At 37.6% G+C, this 18,847-nt stretch overlaps 1 protein-coding gene across 1 annotated transcript in view; it reads right to left on the bottom strand.

Annotated features, from left to right (window-relative positions):
• Positions 1–18,847, bottom strand: part of LOC126273186 (murinoglobulin-2-like) — a 261,930-nt gene that overhangs the window by 91,856 nt on the left and 151,227 nt on the right. Inside the window, exons 15-16 of the mRNA XM_049976703.1 lie at positions 14,786–15,014; positions 10,797–11,002 (exon numbers count right to left, since the gene is read on the bottom strand). Of these exons, the coding sequence (XP_049832660.1) occupies positions 10,797–11,002; positions 14,786–15,014 (435 nt within the window). The remainder of the gene's footprint in view (positions 1–10,796; positions 11,003–14,785; positions 15,015–18,847) is intronic.

The following is an 18,847-nucleotide window of genomic DNA, read 5'->3' on the forward strand; positions in this document are numbered from 1 at the left end:
ACTACCTAGGGGAAGCCAGAAATCACTTATGTTTTACTTGATAACTTTCTGTCAGTTGCCATAAACTGTGATGTCTCTGACAGGAAATCACAAATCTAGTCACATAACTGAGATGAAATTCCATAGGCACACAATTTGACTGCAAGTCACTTGTGTGGTACAGTGCCAAAAGCCTTCTGGAAATCTAGAAATATGGAATCCATTTTAAATCCCTTGTCAATAGCACTCAACACTTTGTCTGTGAAGAGCTAGTCATGTTTCACAAGAATGATGTTTTCTAAATCTGTGTTGAGTGTGTGTCAATAGATCATTCTCTTTGAGGTAATTCCATTCTCTTTATATGAGGTAATTCATAATGTTCCAACGCAATATATATTCCAAAATCCTGCTGCATATCAACGTTAATGATATGGGCCCATAATTTAGTGGATTACTACTGCTGGCTTTCTTGAATATTAGTGTGACCTGTGCAACTTTCCAGTTTTTGGGTATGGATCTTTCATCAAGCAAGCAGTTGTATATAATTTTTATGTATGGAGTTATTGCATCAGCATACTCTGAAAGGAATCTACCAGTAATTGCTATACAGTCTGGACCAGAATACTTGCTTTTATTAAGTGATTTAAGTTGCTTCACTACTCTGAGGATGTCTACTTTTAACTTACCCATGTTAGCATTTGTTCTTGATTCAAATTCTGGAATATTTACTTCATCTTCTTTAGTGAAGTGATTTCAGATTGTTGTCGATAGTATTTCCACTGCTATCATGCATTCATTGTGTCTTTCTGCTAGCATACTTTACATATGACCAGAATCTTTCTGGATTTTCTGATAAGCTTCACGACAAAGTTTTGTTATAGAAACTATTATAAGCATCTTGCATTGAAGGCCATGATAAATTTTTGGCTTCTGTAAAAGTTAACCAATCATGGAGATTTTCATTCATTTAAATTTTGCATACTTTTTTCATTGTTTCTGCAACAGTGTTTTTTGTGTACCAAGGGGGATCAGCTCCATCGTTTGTTAATTTATTTGATGTAAATCTCTCAATTAGTACCAATACTATTACTTTGAATTGAATTCACATTTGGTCTACACTTAAATCCTTCTATCTTGGAAGGTGAGGAGATGGTCTTTTAGGAAGGCATCAAGTGAACGTGAGAGAAGTACAAATTGGGTTTCACGTGTTCAGTGTTTTTAGAACCCATCCTGATTGTCTCGGATGTCATCATTCTGATCAAGATACCTTATTATGTTTGAGCTCAGAACATGTTCTAAGATTCTACAACAAATCCATATCAAGGATATTGGACAGTAGTTTTGTGGGTTACTTCTCTACCCTTCTTGTAGACAGGTGTGACCTGTGATTTTTTCCAAGAGCTGGCCATGGATTTTTTTTGTTTTAGGGATCTATGATATATTATAGTTAGAAGAGGGACTAACTCAGCCAAAAATTCAATACAGAATCTGACAGGGATTCATTTGAGCCCTGGAGCATTATTCAGTCTTAATAACTTCACTGTTTCTTAACTCCACTGACACTAATTCTGATTTTACTCATCTATTCAAAGGCACGAGGATTAAATTGGGCAATTCTCCTCAATTTTCCCTCATACAGGAACTTTGAAAATGGAATTGGGCATTTCAGCTTCTGCTCTGCCACCCTTAATTTCAGTTCCTGTCTCATCGCCGGGGCCGGGCACTAATTTTGGTGCCACTAAAAGCCTTTATATATAACCAGAATTTCTTTCGGTTTTGTCAAAGATCATTTGACAATATTCTACTATGATAGTCACTGAAGGCTTCACGCTGTACTCTCTTGACAGCCAAATGCATTTCATTCAGTTTCTCTTTACCTATAACCCTATGCTTTGTTTTACAACTATTATGCAGTAGTCTCTGTTTCTTGCAAATTTTCTTCACAGTGACTATAAAATGCAGGGTTCCTCCCATTATGAGCTGTTTTTCTGGGTACATATCCATCCAGTGCATGGTCAACTATTCTTTTAAACTTGAGTCAAAGTTCCTCTACAAGCTGCTCCCCTGTAATGAAAGTTTCAAGTTCCTCATTTAGATATAAGACTACTGGTTTTTTATGTACTTTATTGAACATATATATCTTTATGCTTGTTTTAGTTGTCCTTTGTAGCCGGTTGGGGTGGCCAAGCAGTTCTAGGCGCTACAGTCTGGAACCGGGCGACTGCTACGGTCGCAGGTTCGAATCCTGCCTCGGGCATGGATGTGTGTGATGTCCTTAGGTTAGTTAGGTTTAATTAGTTCTAAGTTCTAGGGGACTGATGACCTCATAAGTTAAGTCCCATAGTGCTCAGAGCCATTTGAAACATTTTTGTCCTTTCTACTTTGGTAATCACTGTTGCCACAACTGTGTCATAGTCTCTGATACCAGTTTCCATGTGGAGATGCTCAAAGAGGTCAGCTCTATTCATTGCCAGTAGATCTAGTATATTTCCATCATGGGTGGGTTTCTGAACTATCTGGTATACGTAGTTTTCAGTAAAAGCATTTTGTAATGTTAAACAGGATGTCTTAACACACCCACCACTAACAAAATCATAATTTTTCCCAACTGACAATGATTAAAGTCTCCATTGATGACAACAATATGACTGAGGAACTTACATAGAAGTGAGCTGATGTTTCCTCTAAAATTTTTGATTACATCAGGAGGTTAGTCTGGTGGGTGATAGGAGGATCCAGTTACCATGTTATGCACAACCCTAATACTGAGTCTTCTCCCAAACAATTTCACATGCAGCTTCAATTTCTATCTCAGTTGATTTGAATTTCTTGTTTACTGCAACATTCACACCACCTTCATTTTCTGTTAACCTATTCTTTCAATATATGCTTTAATTTTCTGTAGTCAATTTCAGCTTTCAACCAGCTTTTTGTACCTAGTATTAAGTGAGCTTCACTACTTTTCATGGGCACTTCAAACTCTGACACTTTGTTGTGAATACTTCAGCAGTTAACCACTAGAATTTTAATATTTTCACCTGTTGGAGGCATATCTTTCAATCTTACATTGATACTTCTGGATTTCCTACAGCTGTAATAATCTGGACTGGATGTGGAGTCACCTAAGGTACAAAACTCTTGTGTGCACCCCACACACTTTCATCGACCTGGGTATCAACCTACAGTGTGTAGCATGCACCCGACCTATTTAGGGGGACCCTACAGTTCTCAACCCTAAGGTGCAAATCCAGGAAGTCCCAGCTCACCTTGTCATAGAACCTTTGAAGTCTATTTTTCAGACTTTCCACTCAACTCAGAACCAGGGAGCCGCATCAGTTATGGGAACAACACTGCAAATTATGAGCTTTGTTGAAACTCCTTGAGCAAGGTTGTTTTGTTAGCCTTCTCTGTCAGTTGCCAGAATGATCCAAATATGACCTTGGAGCCTAGATGGCAGGCATCATTTGTTCAAACATGTGACACAACCTACAGTTGGTTGCATCCTGTTCCTTTAATGGCTGCTGGTATCGCCTTTTCAACATTTTGGATGATGCATACTGAGTGCATCTGTTGTCCTTTCCTGTCCCTTGCTGCCATGTTCCTAGAAGGTACCATCATTTACCAATGACTAACAGGTCCATACCCTTTTCTGTTTACCTCCTTTTGACACTGCAGAAAACAGGTTTCAGCAAACAGGTGAAGTGAGTGTCACTGACTCAGTTTCAGTTTCATTGAAAGGAACCTCCTCGAACTTGTTGGTTATGAGGTTTGGAATAACACTCTGAGTCTCCGTGGTCCTCCTCCACCCTGTACAGCACCCTAGGCCATTCACTGTCAAATACATGAGAAATGACAAATGCTGTACTTCCTGCAGAATAGACAGGATCCACAGGAGATGACAGTACTTCAGGTACCTTTGATAATGGTACCAGAGGTACACAACTCTCTGGATTTCTTCCAAAAACTACTAGTAAAGTCATTTCCTTTCCTGTTCCACTTGCACATAGAATGAGGGTAAAAACCACTCCCTATATGACTCCGTAAAAGCCCTAATTTCTCATATCTTATCTTCAAGGTCCTTATGTGCAATGTAGTTTGACGGATAAAGAATCAATCTGCAGTCAGCTTCAAATGCCATTTCCCTACATCTTCTCAAAAAGAACATTGTCTTCTCTCCAGGAATTCATATTGGCTTCCTGAAGCATCTCCTTAACACTTGTGTGTTGTTTGAACCTACCAGTAACAAATCTAGCTGTCCCTCTGAAATGCTCTGATGTCTTCCTTTAATCAGACCTGGTATAGATGCCAAACACTCAAACAGTACTCAAGAATAGGTCGCACTATTGTCCTACATGTGGCCTCCTCTGCAAATGAAATACGCATTCCTAGAATTCTCCCAATAAATCGAAACTGATCATTTTCATTTCCTCCTACAATCTTCACATGCTTGTTCCATTTCATATTGCTTTGCAACATCACACAGAGATATTTAAACAAAGTGACTGTGGCAAGCAGGATACTACTAACACAGTATCCAGACATTATGGGTTTGTTATTCCTTCTCATCCACATTAACTTACATTTTTCTACATTTAGAGTTAGTTGCCATTCATCACACCTACTAGAAATTTTATCTATGTTGTCTTCTATCTTCCTTACATCACTTAACTTCGACACCTTTCCATTCACCAGAGCATCATCAGCAAACAACCGCAGATTGCTGCCCACCCTGTTGGCCTGATCATTTATGTAGATAGAGAACAAAAGCGGTGCCATCATATTTCCCTGGGTCACTCCTGAAGATAGCCTTGTCTCTGCTGAACACTCGCCATCAAGGACAACATACTGAGTTCTATAACTTAAGAAGTCTTCAAGCCACTCACATATCTGTGAACCTATTCCATATGCTCATACCTTCTTCAACAGCCTCAATGAGGCACCATCCAAACACTTTCCGAAAATCTAGAAATGTGGAATCTACCTGTTGTCCTTTATCCTTTATCAGTGTACCATGTGAGAAGAGGACAATCTGAATTTTGAACAAGCAACACTTTCTAGAACCATGACGATCTTCGGATATAAGCCTCTCAGTCTCAAGAAAATTTATTATATCTGAACTGGGAATATGTTCCAGATTCTGCAGCAAATTTATGTTAGGGATATTGGCCTGTAATTTTGTGGGTCCTTCCTTTTGCCTTTCTTATATACAAAAGTCACCTACGATCTTTCCCAGTCACTTGAGACTTTCCACTGGTCAAGAGATTCATGATAAATGCAAGCTAAGTAAGGTGCCAATCTGTGGACAACTCTTTGAAAAACTGAATTGGGATTCTTCCACCAAGCATTAATTTGGTGCAGGTCTTTCTGCATTTTGCCACAATTTTCCAGTATTGTGACTTCTCTGTATACTTCAGCATCATCCACAAAAAGTCTCATGGAGAGTCTAATGTTTTATACTAGATCAGTTAACAAGTAAGGGTCCTGTAACAATTCCATGGGGCACACTGAAGATACTTTTACATCTAATGACAACTCTCTGTTCAGAATGACATGTCGTGTTCTATTTGTCAGAAAGTCTTCAATCCAATCATATAGTTGGTCTGATATTCCACACCCTCACATTTTTCACTAATCAGCATTGCGGAACCATATTAAATGCCTTCTGGACATCAAGGAACATGGAATTTACTGGGTGCCAGTATTGACTGCTTTGTGGGTCTCTTACATGATGAGATCATTGTTTTCAGAACCCTTGTTGATTCCTGCAGAGGAAATTTTCAGTTTCCAGAAATGCTATAATACAAGAGAATAAAATATGTTCCAAAAATCATACAACAGATAAACATGAGAGACACCGGCCTATAGTTTTCTGCATCTATTTGACAAACAGGTACAATATGCTTTTTCTCCAACACTAGAGAGGCTTCCCTCTAGAGAACTCCTGTACACTGCTGATAGACGATGGGCAAGTTCTTTTGAATACTCTGCTCAGAATCGAACAGGTACCCTTGAAGTCCAGTGGTCTTTCCTCCGTTGAGCGATTTCAGTCGCTTTTCTGTCCCTTGTCCCTTATTTCGATACCTGTAACTTCATCATTTGTGTGATGATTTAAAGGAGGAATTTTGGTGTGACCTTCCACTGTGAAACAGTTTTGGAAAAAGTATTTCTGTCTTTTTTGTGTCATCCTTTGTTTCTCTACCCTTACATTCACGTAGTGTCTAGACAGATGACTTTGATTCATTTACTGTTAACATAAGATCAAAACTTCTTAGGATTTTCTGGCAGGTCGGTAGATGTGTTTTACTATTGAATTCATTGACTACTTCACAGATAGTCCACCTTGCATTAATTTTGGCTTCATTTAGCTTTTGTTTTGTTTTTGTGGCTTTGGCTATAGCTTTGAATTATGCAGAAACACCAGCAATTTGAACTGTATAGAGTCATAGCTGAAACTTCATTAATTAACTCTTGAAAATGCTAACAGATGACACTGTAAGGCAATGTTTAAGAAAGGAAATTGTACTAATAGAACATAGTGAATAGAATGTAGTTAATACTAGGGAAAATTTAATTTGAGGTACATGCCACATTTGAAAGAGGGCAACTCTACTGACTCGAAAAACAAAGTAGTTATGTGTGGCATATAACTGTGATGTTTTTTCAAACCTTATCACAGATAGTTAACTGTTGATCATGACCATGCACTGAGGGAAACAATATAGAATTTCAGCACAAGTGATAACGAGTAGATGAAATGGGTCTAGTGTACTGTGTACTTCTAAGTGATACAAGCACTGGGATTTCCATAAACCATTAAGTCAAAAATCTATCATAAGAACCTTGACCCAAGTAAAAGCAAGCCCCCAGCATCAACTTCAATGTTTAGTATGAATTGTTTGGTTCTTGTTGTGTCTGATGTTAGACAGAGAAAACAGAAACATATGATGTGTGATCAAAATATACCAGGAATTTTTTAATTTTGTGGGCTTTACACATCCAATTTAATTTTTTTTTTTTTTTTTTTTTTTTTTTTTTTTTTTTTTTTTTTTTTTTTTTTTTTTTTGCTTGCCTCGTTATGTTTCTGATGTATGTGTGCATTTTCAGACGTTTTGAATATTTATTGTAATGTTGATAGCTGATAAGGTTGTATGTGTCATCAAGTGCTCGTTAAATTTTTTCTTTTGATAAAGATGAGTCGGAGAATATGGATTAAATTTTACTTGAAAAATGGAATAAAGTGTAGCACATCATTTGAAATGTTGACTATGGCTTTTGGCTTTTATCTAATATAACACAAAATTTTACAAGTGGTATAAATGCTTCAAAGAAAGTCTAGAAGAAGAAGACAACGACTGCCCTGGATGCCCTAGCACATCAGTTACTGATGAGAATGTGGATAAAGAAAGAGAATGATTCTGGAAATCATCGAATCACCACCAGACACATTGCTGATGATGCTGACATATCCTTTGGCTCATGCCAAGCAACTTTTTCAGATGTTTTGGGCATGAAACATGTAGCAGGAAAGATTATTCCGAAATTGTTGAATTTCAACCAAACACAACATTAGGTAGACATCATTCAGGAACTGCTGAATGAAGTTGACAATGATCCAGAACTTCTAAGTAAAGTTATAACAGGTGACAAAACATGACATTGAAACCGAGGCCCAATCATTCCAATAGAGACAGCTTGAAGAGCCAAGACTGAACAAAATTCAACGCATTCAATCACATGTGAAGGTTCTTATCACTGACTTCTTCAATTACACTTGGATAGTGCATCATGAGTTTCAGTCTTATGGCTTTACAGTAAATAAGGAACACTACCTGGAAGTTATGCACTGTTTGCATGAAGCAATCCAAAGAAAATGACCAGAACTGTGGATGTGGCAAAACCATTCATGGAAATTACATCCCAGCATAATGTAGCACCATTGATGAGATAAACATAATTACTGAAGAAGCTGAAGACCATAAAGAAAAACTGACTTCCAAGTGCTTCCAAAAGTGGAAAAAGTGCTGGCACAAGTGTATTATATCTGATGGGGACTGCTTTGAAGGGGGAACAATTGATGTTGTTGAATAATTAAAGATTCTTTAGGAAAAACAAAAATATCTGTTACATTCTGACCATGCCTCGTACAAAGAGGACATCACATGGCAGGGCCAGTCTCCAGCAGGTACCAAATAGTTACAACTAAACCAATGTGCTTAAGTAATAAATGAATATTTAGTGATGTTTCAAGCAGATGTGGATGAGCTATACATCCAAATTGAAACCATCATAGAATAAGAATGGCTCATTTATAGACATGGGTTCCTATTCAAAATATTATGTACTAGTAGAAGTTTGTAATTGGAATTCCTGTATACCCTGTGTATCAAGTGACATATATGCAGAGCTTCTATAAGTAGATGTTGTGTGTGTCTTCTACAAGGAGACTCACATGTATGTCGCTTGACATATAAGGATGCAGCCAGGCCAAGACATACCACGGGCCACTGAAAATCTTAATGACTACTATTGTGTAGCCACAGAAATATTAATTTGAAATTTGACTCTGTCTGTTAAAGTTACTTAGTTAGTACCATATTCCATGGATTATGTTAAGTTGTAATGATATGAAAAAAGTCATTTTACATACATATCACAATGACATTTTAAATATGACTATATGCTGAACATTTATAAAGGATGTTTCTTAAACTATCAACAGATGTAAGACAGTAATTCCCAGCACCACTTTTTAAACATAATAATAGAAAGTCTTCTGCAGAATAGAAATAGCTGCCAAGGAGAAATGTTTTCAGTTTGTTTTTGAATTTCCCTTTGATATGTGTCAGACATTTTATATCCCTGGTAAGTTAAATATTTTTGTTCCAGCATTGGCCTTCTGGTATTGCAATTATGTACATCACTGTTCCTTTTGAACTGCAGCGGAGTATTTACAACAAACCTCACAAGAGGATAAATATAGTGCAAAGCAATCGTCAGAACATCCAACTCTTTAAACAGATGGCTACAAGATGATTGTTGGTGTGAACCACATATTACTCTTAAAGCAGTTTTTGAGTAATGAAGACTTTCTTTTGTAAAGATGAGTTACCCCAGAACGTTATTCCATACAACATTATTGAATGAAAATATGCAAAACATGTCAACTAACTGATTCGTTTCTCCAAAAGATTTGCAATGATTCTAAGTACAAATGTGGTTGAAGAAAGTTGTTTATTGCTTTTTTCAGTTTAAATTTTCATCAGTATGAACACCTAAGAATTTTTATGTTTCCACCCCATTTATTATTTCCTCGCCGTGTGTTACTTTATCATTGGTGTAGTGCCCCTAGATCTGCAGAAATCAATATGTTGTGTCTTTTCTAAAATTGGGGTGAGACCATTTGCAAAAATCCAGTCAATGATACTTTTAAGAACAATGCTTACTATTTCTTTTGTTTCTGTGTGTATGCTTGGATTGAATCATCTCTGAAAAGAAGTGATTCTGATTGTCATATATTAGATGAAGGATCATTTACATACACAAGGAACAAAAGTGAACCTAAGATTTGGTCTTGGGGAAGCCCATATGTGATTTCTCACCAGTTAGAATAATGTCCCCAGACTACATTAACTGAATAACCAAATACAATTTCTGCATTCTTTTGGTTAGATATGACAGTATCCACTGTATATAATAAAATTAAATTTATTTAGGAGAGTAATATGATTCACACAGTCAAATGTTTTAGACAATGTGAGTGAACATATAAACGGCAGTCTCAGTACAACTCTTCTGGACTCCAACCTGTGATTTTATGAGGATATTGTTGTTGTTCAGGTGAGATACTATTCTAGATACAACACTTTCTCAAAAAATTTGTAAAATGGTATCAACAATGAAATAGGTTGGTAGTTGTTGATATCACTCTTATTACCTTTCTTATGTAGGAATGTGACAATGCCATACTTCAGTCCCTCCAGAAAAATGCCTTGAGTTAGTGATGCATTGCATATTTCAGATAAGACATGACTTATAATATGGAAACAAATTTTTAGTGCTCCATTGACAACACCACTAAACCACATGAGTTTTTACTTTTGAGAGAATGTATAATTTTCTTAATTTCAGAAGGAGAAACTGGTGAAACATTCATTTGACTGAATTCTATGAGAGTTGCTTTTTCAACATACTGCTGAGATTCTTCTCTTGAACTATTTGTCCCAGTACTTTCTACTATACTTAAGAAATGTTTATTAAATATATTTGCTATCTATGACTCATTATTTATAGCCCTTCCATTCAGCTCATTAGTTATGTTATCCTGTTCTGTGGCTGATTGTGCTCTATCTCATTTAACTACATTCCGTACAACCTTAAGTCTGTTGTCATAATTAATGATTTCTTACATAATATGTATGTTCCTTGATATTTAATAACATGTCTAAGTAATTTTGAACAGTTTTTGCAGTAAGCAATGACTACAGAATCTCTACCTATTCTTACCACAGATATGTTTTCCTTTTCCTTTCACAAGATATTTTAATCCCTTTAGTGGCCCACAGTCTTTTATGAGGATGATTAATGTTCTCTCTGATTAGCTTTTGTGGAATGCTGTTTTCAAATAATGATATGAATTTATCATGGATAAGATTAAATTATATATTAGTGTTTCATTCATTGTAAATTTCATTCCAAGTCATCTATTGTAAACTGTTCTTAAAGACATTTGTCCTGGAGTCACTAATTATTGTAACTTATTTCCACTGAGGAAATGTGTAACCTGGTAGTAAAATAAAAACTGTTTGTTGCTTGATTACCTTCTGCTGAACAAGAATTCTGGTCCACACATTTCTGGATATGTGGGATCTGTTTCTGCAGTGACTGTAATATTTAGATAGCCAATATCACTTGCTCGAATCCGATATTCGTGTGTGAAAGTGCTACGTGCATTTATACAAGAACCAGTCACTGAACTATTGGATAATAACTCAACGTCATTGGTATGAGATACCTGCAGTTTTATCTGGAAACAAGCAGATCCTATTTTAATGGTTCATGGGGAAGCAACACATTATTATTCATTTTATGCAGTACGGAACCAAATATTTTCATTAAGATTAATATTTTCATAAAAATTTGTGGTAATCTCAATCTTACCACAAATATAGAAATTTAAAGGAGCAAAGTAGTAATGTTAATAATATTAAGAGTAAGAAATAGTAATAAAATTGAAGGACAGAAGAAGAGAATTAATAAAAGTCAGAAAATAATGGAAATTTAACATTGCACATTAAACTCAAAAAATCACATAGAAGTTCCCAAATAGAAATCAATCATATATCCAACCTCTACAGAGACTATGGCTTATAAAAGTGTTTTATCATTATGTTGCAATTACATATGTTATCCAGGGAAAGAGATAAACATAATTACAACAATAACAATTATTATTATTATTATTATTATTATTATTATTATTATTATTATTATTATTATTATTATTATTAAAAAAATAAAAATTACAAGATTAAGAAAGACAGAAATGGTACTGGTACTGCACACTAAAACTTTTATGTAAATGGAACTAATAGTGCTGGATTTCTTAAGGGTATTTTAGTAAAAGACACCACTGTAAGTGAAGTCATCTCCAGAATTATACTACAAGTTCAGCCATTGCAACCTGTAACACTCCTAAGCAGCTCTTACAGGTTACCACCTGATGACCACGTAACTGCCAGAGACTGCTATAAGCAGCTGTATCAGCATTATGACACCCTGTTTTGGCTCCAGTAGATTGGTAAGACCATCTTCAGCAACCAGCAGTTTTACTGAAATCAGAGATGACACTTCACCATAGCAATAAGGTGACTATGTGATATCTGAAATGTCTACACAAAAGGCCCGGGTCAGGGTATGCACGATGTGCTATCCAAAATTTTCAGGACTGTTGCTGCCATCTGTTGAAAACCTTACCTTTGGACTAATGGCCACCATCACCCTTGAAGTAGTTCCCATCCGCATATACACACCGTTTCTAGCACTTCTGCCACTGGTCAAACATTTTCTGGAAGTCCTGTTCTTTGAGGGTGTTTATCACTGCCAGTGATGCTCCTTGAATCCTTTCGAGAGCGCTGAACCAACGGCCTTTCAACTTGAGTTTCAGTTTTGGGAATAGTGCCAAGTCGCAAGGTTCCAAATCTGGGTGGGGTACACCTGCTGTGTTGTTTTTTGTCATAAAGGTACTGGTGACAAAGGACATGTGACAGGGCGCATTGTCGTAATGCAGCAGCCAGTTCCCTTGACGCCAAAGTTTGGGCCATTATCGCCGCACGTTTTCACGGAGCCATCACAAAATGTCACATTAGTCTGTGGAATTCACTGTTTGGTAGGGTGGGATGAATTCTTTGTGCACAATTCTCTTGGTATCAAAGAAAATAATGATCATGCTCTGCACTTTGCTCTTCACCTGTCACGCTTTTTTGGGTCTTGGAGAGCCACTCAAACACAAGCGTACAGCTCATGCTCTGACCCCAAACACTTGTCAAATCATTGCAAGGGTCTCTGTAGCACGTTTCCCAAGATTTGCACAGAATTTGATTCAAATGCACTGTTCTGTTTGTGGATCCATCAGAAAATTGCCAAACACCAAACACAGAGTATTACAGAAATCACTGTGGACACGCAACACATCCTCCCAGCTGAATGCCACTTCACACACTGACTCATCAGATATGCAGCTCTAGCCACCTAGTGGTGCAAAGATCTACTACTCCTACTTTCCAGATGGCAGCACCAGTCCTCAAGATTTTGGATTCCACCTCATAAGAATACCACATGCCCAGCAAGAAAAGGCCATTGAATTGGGAACCACTGAAAAGTTGGCTACTACCAATGGGCCTGGAAAACCACCATTGTTGAGTTACCATCTGCTGGGGCTGTCATCAGCATCAGTCAGCATCATTCAACAGGAAAGATTCCCATACAGTCGTGCATCTAGCACTGTTGGGGCCTGAGGGTCAAACTAGGAGCATACTAGCCACTGCCCTCTTAGCAAACTGCTGTCGGCCGATGCTACCAGCTTGACACTGGGGACCCTGTTTGCCCCCTGGATTATATGACCTTTACTGGCAGCCACTCCTGGGCAGGCCATCACTAACACCCACCCATTGTGTGCCATGAGATATGTCTGCATTGTCACCACTGATTTAGTGTCAGTTACTGCAGGGCTTCTTGTCCAGCAAGAAAGCTTCATTCCAAGCCACGCTGTGGTCAGAATCATAACTGCACACCATTTCCCAGGACTATGAGTTCAGTGTCCATCCTATCTGCTGGACATGGGCCACAAGTAATGCTGTACTTTGTATAAGATTAATAAAGGAATCTTTTTGCAACATGAAAATTGCCTAATTTGTTTCTGCTCCCCACTAGTAAACGCACGCGCACACACACACACACACACACACACACACACACACACACACACACACACACACACAATGCAGCCGACTCCATTGCAAAACATGACATTAGATAAAAGGACTCCTATCTTTTGAAACCACAGTTTTCTTCTACAGGAAGGAGAGAGATGCTGAGCTCTTGATTGATGGAGGTTGGAGAGGGCACAGACCATGGAGAGAGGGTAGGTGTAGGGGACTGGGATCACTTTGTAATAAGGGACTAGGAGGTCAAAGAGAGTCTGCTTTAGTCAAAGATGGTAGGTGTTTGAGATAAAATGAAATCTTCTTTACACTTTTGACAAAATTAGCTGCAAATTGTTTATTTCTTGTTGATTAAATAAGTTCATGACAAGTTTATTTCAGGATATGTGCCATTATTAATTGTTCATCGGATGAGTGACATAAATAAAGTATTGAAATTTAAGTTGTTAACACAGGTCACCTATTTCCTTTCTTTAGAAATATTGGGCTGCTTTTTGACAGCTGTAAAATGACAGATTGTTCCCATGATGTTTTATGTTTTTCATAAATCTGAAAGCAAATAACAAATCATTCTAATAATGCTTTATGTTTTTCATAAACATAAAACATTATTGGAACAATCTGTCATTTTGCAACTGTCAGAAAATAACAAAAAATTTCTATAGAACGGAAATGTGAGACCTATGTTAACAACATAGTACACAAAAATTTATGGATCCCACTTCACCTAGACAAAGTAAACATGTGAATATGTTAACAACATAGAACATGAAAGAACTTATGTTCCAAAATTATTTGTGGACGTCACTCCGTCTAGATGACCAGCTGATAATGGCACATATTCCAAAACAAGCGTGTCACAAACTTACATAAGCAACAAAAAATAAACAGTTTCCTACTAATTTTGTCAAAATTATAAAGAAGATGTCATATTATGATGTTATGCAAACTGCAGACCAAGAAGAGAAGAAGTTATAAAATGAAAAGTAAATATGGATTATTTAAAAAAATCAATAACATTCATAACAAGCTACAAATATAGTCTCTCACAATGGGAAATCCAGGATGGATTGTAACAGTATTATGTAAAACACACACACACACACACACACACAACCACAGTATCTGGCAGCTGAAGTCAGACTACTAGTCTGGCTGCAGCTGGCAGTGACTGTGGTCATTTGTGTGTGTGTGTGTGTGTGTGTGTGTGTGTGTGTGTGTGTGTGTGTGTGTGTGTGTGTGTGTGTGTCCGACTCAGCATCTCTGTCATATAGTGAATAGCAACTACCCTTTTCATAATATTGTCATAAATATATTGTGTAAGATTTAGAATGTAGGCAAAATAAAACAGCCCAGAGTATACTTACTGGAATGCTGTATGAAAGGAAGTTGAAAAGAACGACTTTGAGAACTACTATCTCACCACGTTTAGCAGAGTAAGGTACGATATAATCAAGAAAAAATGGTTGGAAGGTAGTTATATTTGTTGTTGGAGCAACTCCAATTCCTTTGTCATGAGAAAGACAAACAACATTGCTGGTCCACTCAGTGATGGTATGAGGAAGTTGTCGCTTAATAGACCGAACACCATCATTCCTGCAATACGTGAATATACAAATTTAATTAAGTATTAGTTCTACATATACAAAACCAAATAATATATATTTTCATTCAAGTACGTTACTACAATAACAACTGTTAAAAATTATTTAGATAAGAAATCATTCTAGTGGTTTTGTTTGTTGTTCATGTTCCAATTCACCCATCCTGTATCATGTTCATTCCATTCAGTTTTCTACAATTTTATCAAACTTCCTGTTTTTGTCTTTCTTTTGTATCAGAGCTTATGTCAGAACTTCTCACATTGCCTGCTTCCAAATTTCCTTCATATAACACATACAATATGTACTGTACATAACCACATAAGCAAAGATCTGTTTTATATTTTCCATCAAACCTCAACCATTGCAAAAGGTGGTAGGAATAGGGGAAACAGTCCATGCAGTGATTGGTACTTGGTAAGCATGGTGGCCGTGTGGCCACTTTATGTAACAGGCGAAATGTGGCATATTAACAGTGATCTCTAATACCAGAGCTCCCTGTGTGTAAGTTATACCAGCCAAAGACATTACAAGATGATGTCATCACCCAAAGTAGCACAAAACTTTGCAAAGTCATGTCTAGGCAGAAATAAACTATACGCAAACATTATCCTTGAATAAAAATAATGAACATTATTGGAAAAAAATAGCCACTGGTTCTCCAAAATAGCTGCATTTTTGGCACTTCTCATTAAAAATAGCCACAATAGTCACCTTTGCTAAAAAATAGTTGCAAATAGTGGCATTTTAGTAGCCTGTGGCAGCCCTGTGACATCATTAATCTGGACTAAAATGTCAGAGTAATTTCTCCTAGCCCCATATAGGTTCCTATCTCTGTATAGAAAATTTTTGCTTGTGAATTTTTTGTGGCTATGACAATACTTGAACAATTTGAAATGAAAAGCATGAGGCACATGCAATAGACAGTCATGTGTGCAGAGACTTGCTTTCATTGAGAAAAACTGGGCAATAGGTCATATCATTTGCAGTGCAATAAAACAGTTAGTGACTTAGGTGAACTATTCACACATGAATTATCAGTTACATGTGCTCCACATTCGTCATTTTAAATTTTACAAGTATTGTCATAGCTATTAAAAATTCAGAAGCACATGTTTTCAGTACTATCTATATGGGGTTAGCTATCTGTGTGGAGCTAGGAGTGTGGTTGTGATGGCTGTGTTGGCTAAGGCCATTAAGTTAACTACTCAAAAACTATTAGAAGTAGGATTCAAAATATTGATAAGAAAAGAGGAGATGTAGGAAGTCATTCAGGAAATAGCAAGGAATGCGATTGTGATGGCTGTGTTGGCTAAGGCCATTAAGTTAACTACTCAAAAACTAAATCCACATGGTGATGTGCATTCAATTTTTTTTTATAAAAGTGCTCAAATCCTTGCAGTCAAGATGTTTACAAGAAACTCAGTAGTTGTATGGAGTGGGAATATGTAGAGGATTTCTACAGAATAAATGGTTAAATCAGTGTGGCATAATGGAAATGTTTGTGCTTTGATTTAAGATTTGAACCACAGATGTTTCATTTGGTGACATCCTTTCATCACACTCTTGGAAAATTGTGCAACAGGAGACAGTTACAAGAGTAACTGTTTGGGTTGTTACTGCTGTTCTAGATTTCTAACAATTTAAATTTTGTGTCCTGAAATTAATATATTATTTCCCTTTATGTTGCAGAACAAGTGATGCAATGGCAATCACAGAATTCATAATGTACAGCTATCTGTTGACATGACCTGAATGGCTAGAACACACGAGTAGATTTTTTATACAGTACATGGTGCCTATATAGGATGAATACACTGACAAAGTTCAATGAAGGTACTTGAGATCCATCTTGTGAGACAATGGGAAAGATGAGCTGGACAGGGCCCAGCCAAGGAGGTGCTTCAGTCTGGAACCACACGACCGCTATGGTTGCAGGTTCGAATCCTGCCTCGGGAATGGATGTGTGTGATGTCCTTAGGTAAGTTAGGTTTAAGTAGTTCTAAGTTCTAGGGGACTGATGACCTCAGAAGTTAAGTCCCTTAGTACTCAGAGCCATTTGAACCATTTTTGAACTGGACAGCCATTACTTGATTATAAACACAAGATGAGTGTAAGCAAATACTACATCGTATGTAGAGATATCAGTTGAGTCGGGTGATGTTAATGACTAACTTACCCATTATGATTTTAATTATAAGGCAATTCTGAGCAAAGTACAATGGAAATGATATGAGCATTTGGAGCCACTGGCCGGGAGGCCCCTTGCGGGAGCAGGTCTGGCCGTCTTGGTGCAGGTCTTATTACATTCGACGCCACACTGGGTGACCTGCGTGCCAGATGGGGATGAAATGATGATGAGGACAACCAACACCCAGTCCCTGAGCGGAGAAAATCTCTGACCCAGCCGGGAATCAAACCTGGGCAATCCATCACGCTGACCACTCAGCTATCGGGGCAGACAGCAAAGTACAATCAGTTTATTTTCCTTCATTATAGGCAGGGTACAGAACAGAACTGGTCAATCACAAGGGCCTTGTGAACTGACTGCCTGGTATACATGTGAGTTATGTATTTGTGGACTGTATTAAGGATTATGTGTAAGATCAATTTAATTTACATCTGCATCTACATTCCCCCCCCTCCATGAACCATGGACCTTGCCGATGGTGGGGAGGCTTGCGTGCCTCAGCGATACAGATAACCGTACCATAGGTACAACCACAATGGAAGGGTATCTGTTGAGAGGCCAGACAAACGTGTGGTTCCTGAAGAGGGGCAGCAGCCTTTTCAGTAGTTGCAAGGGAAACAGTCTGGATGATTGACTGATCTGGCCTTGTAACAATAACCAAAACGGCCTTGCTGTGCTGGTACTGCGAATGGCTGAAAGCAAGGGGAAACTACAGCCGTAATTTTTCCCGAGGGCATGCAGCTTTACTGCATGATTAAATAATGATGGTGTCCTCTTGGGTAAAATATTCCAGAGGTAAAATAGTCCCCCATTTGGATCTCCGGGCGGGGACTACTCAAGAGGATGCCGTTATCAGGAGAAAGAAAACTGGCATTCTAGGGATCGGAGCGTGGAATGTCAGATCCCTTAACCGGGCAGGTAGGTTAGAAAATTTAAAAAGGGAAATGGACAGGTTAACGTTGATATAGTGGGAATTAGTGAAGTTCGGTGGCAGGAGGAACAAGACTTCTGGTCAGGTGACTACAGGGTTATAAACACAAAATCAAATAGGGGTAATGCAGGAGTAGGTTTAATAAAGAATAGGAAAATAGGAATGTGGGTAAGCTACTACAAACAGCATAGTGAACACATTATTGTGGCCAAGATAGATACAAAGCCCACACCTACTACACTAGTATAAGTTATATGGCAACTAGCTCTGCAGATGATGAAGAAATTGAAGACATGTACGATGAAATAAAAGAAATTATTCAGGTAGTGAAGGGAGATGAAAATTTAATAGTCATGGGTGACTGGAACTCGGCAGTAGGAAAAGGGAGAGAAGGAAATGTAGTAGGTAAATATGGATTGGGGCTGTACAGAGTTTCAGGGAGAGCGTAAGGGAAAAATTGACAGGAATGGGGGAAACAAATACAGTAGAAGAAGAATGGGTAGCTTTGAGGGATGAAGTAGTGAAGACAGCAGAGGATCAATTAGGTAAAAAGACGAGGGCTAGTAAAAATTCTTGGGTAACAGAAGATATATTGAATTTAATTGATGAAAGGAGAAAATACAAAAATGCAATAAATGAAGTAGGCAAAAAGGAATACAAACGTCTCAGAAATGAGATCGACAGGAAGTGCAAAATGGCTAAGCAG

The sequence above is a fragment of the Schistocerca gregaria genome, chromosome 5, assembly GCF_023897955.1.
Source record: "Schistocerca gregaria isolate iqSchGreg1 chromosome 5, iqSchGreg1.2, whole genome shotgun sequence".
Lineage (NCBI taxonomy): Eukaryota > Metazoa > Arthropoda > Insecta > Orthoptera > Acrididae > Schistocerca > Schistocerca gregaria.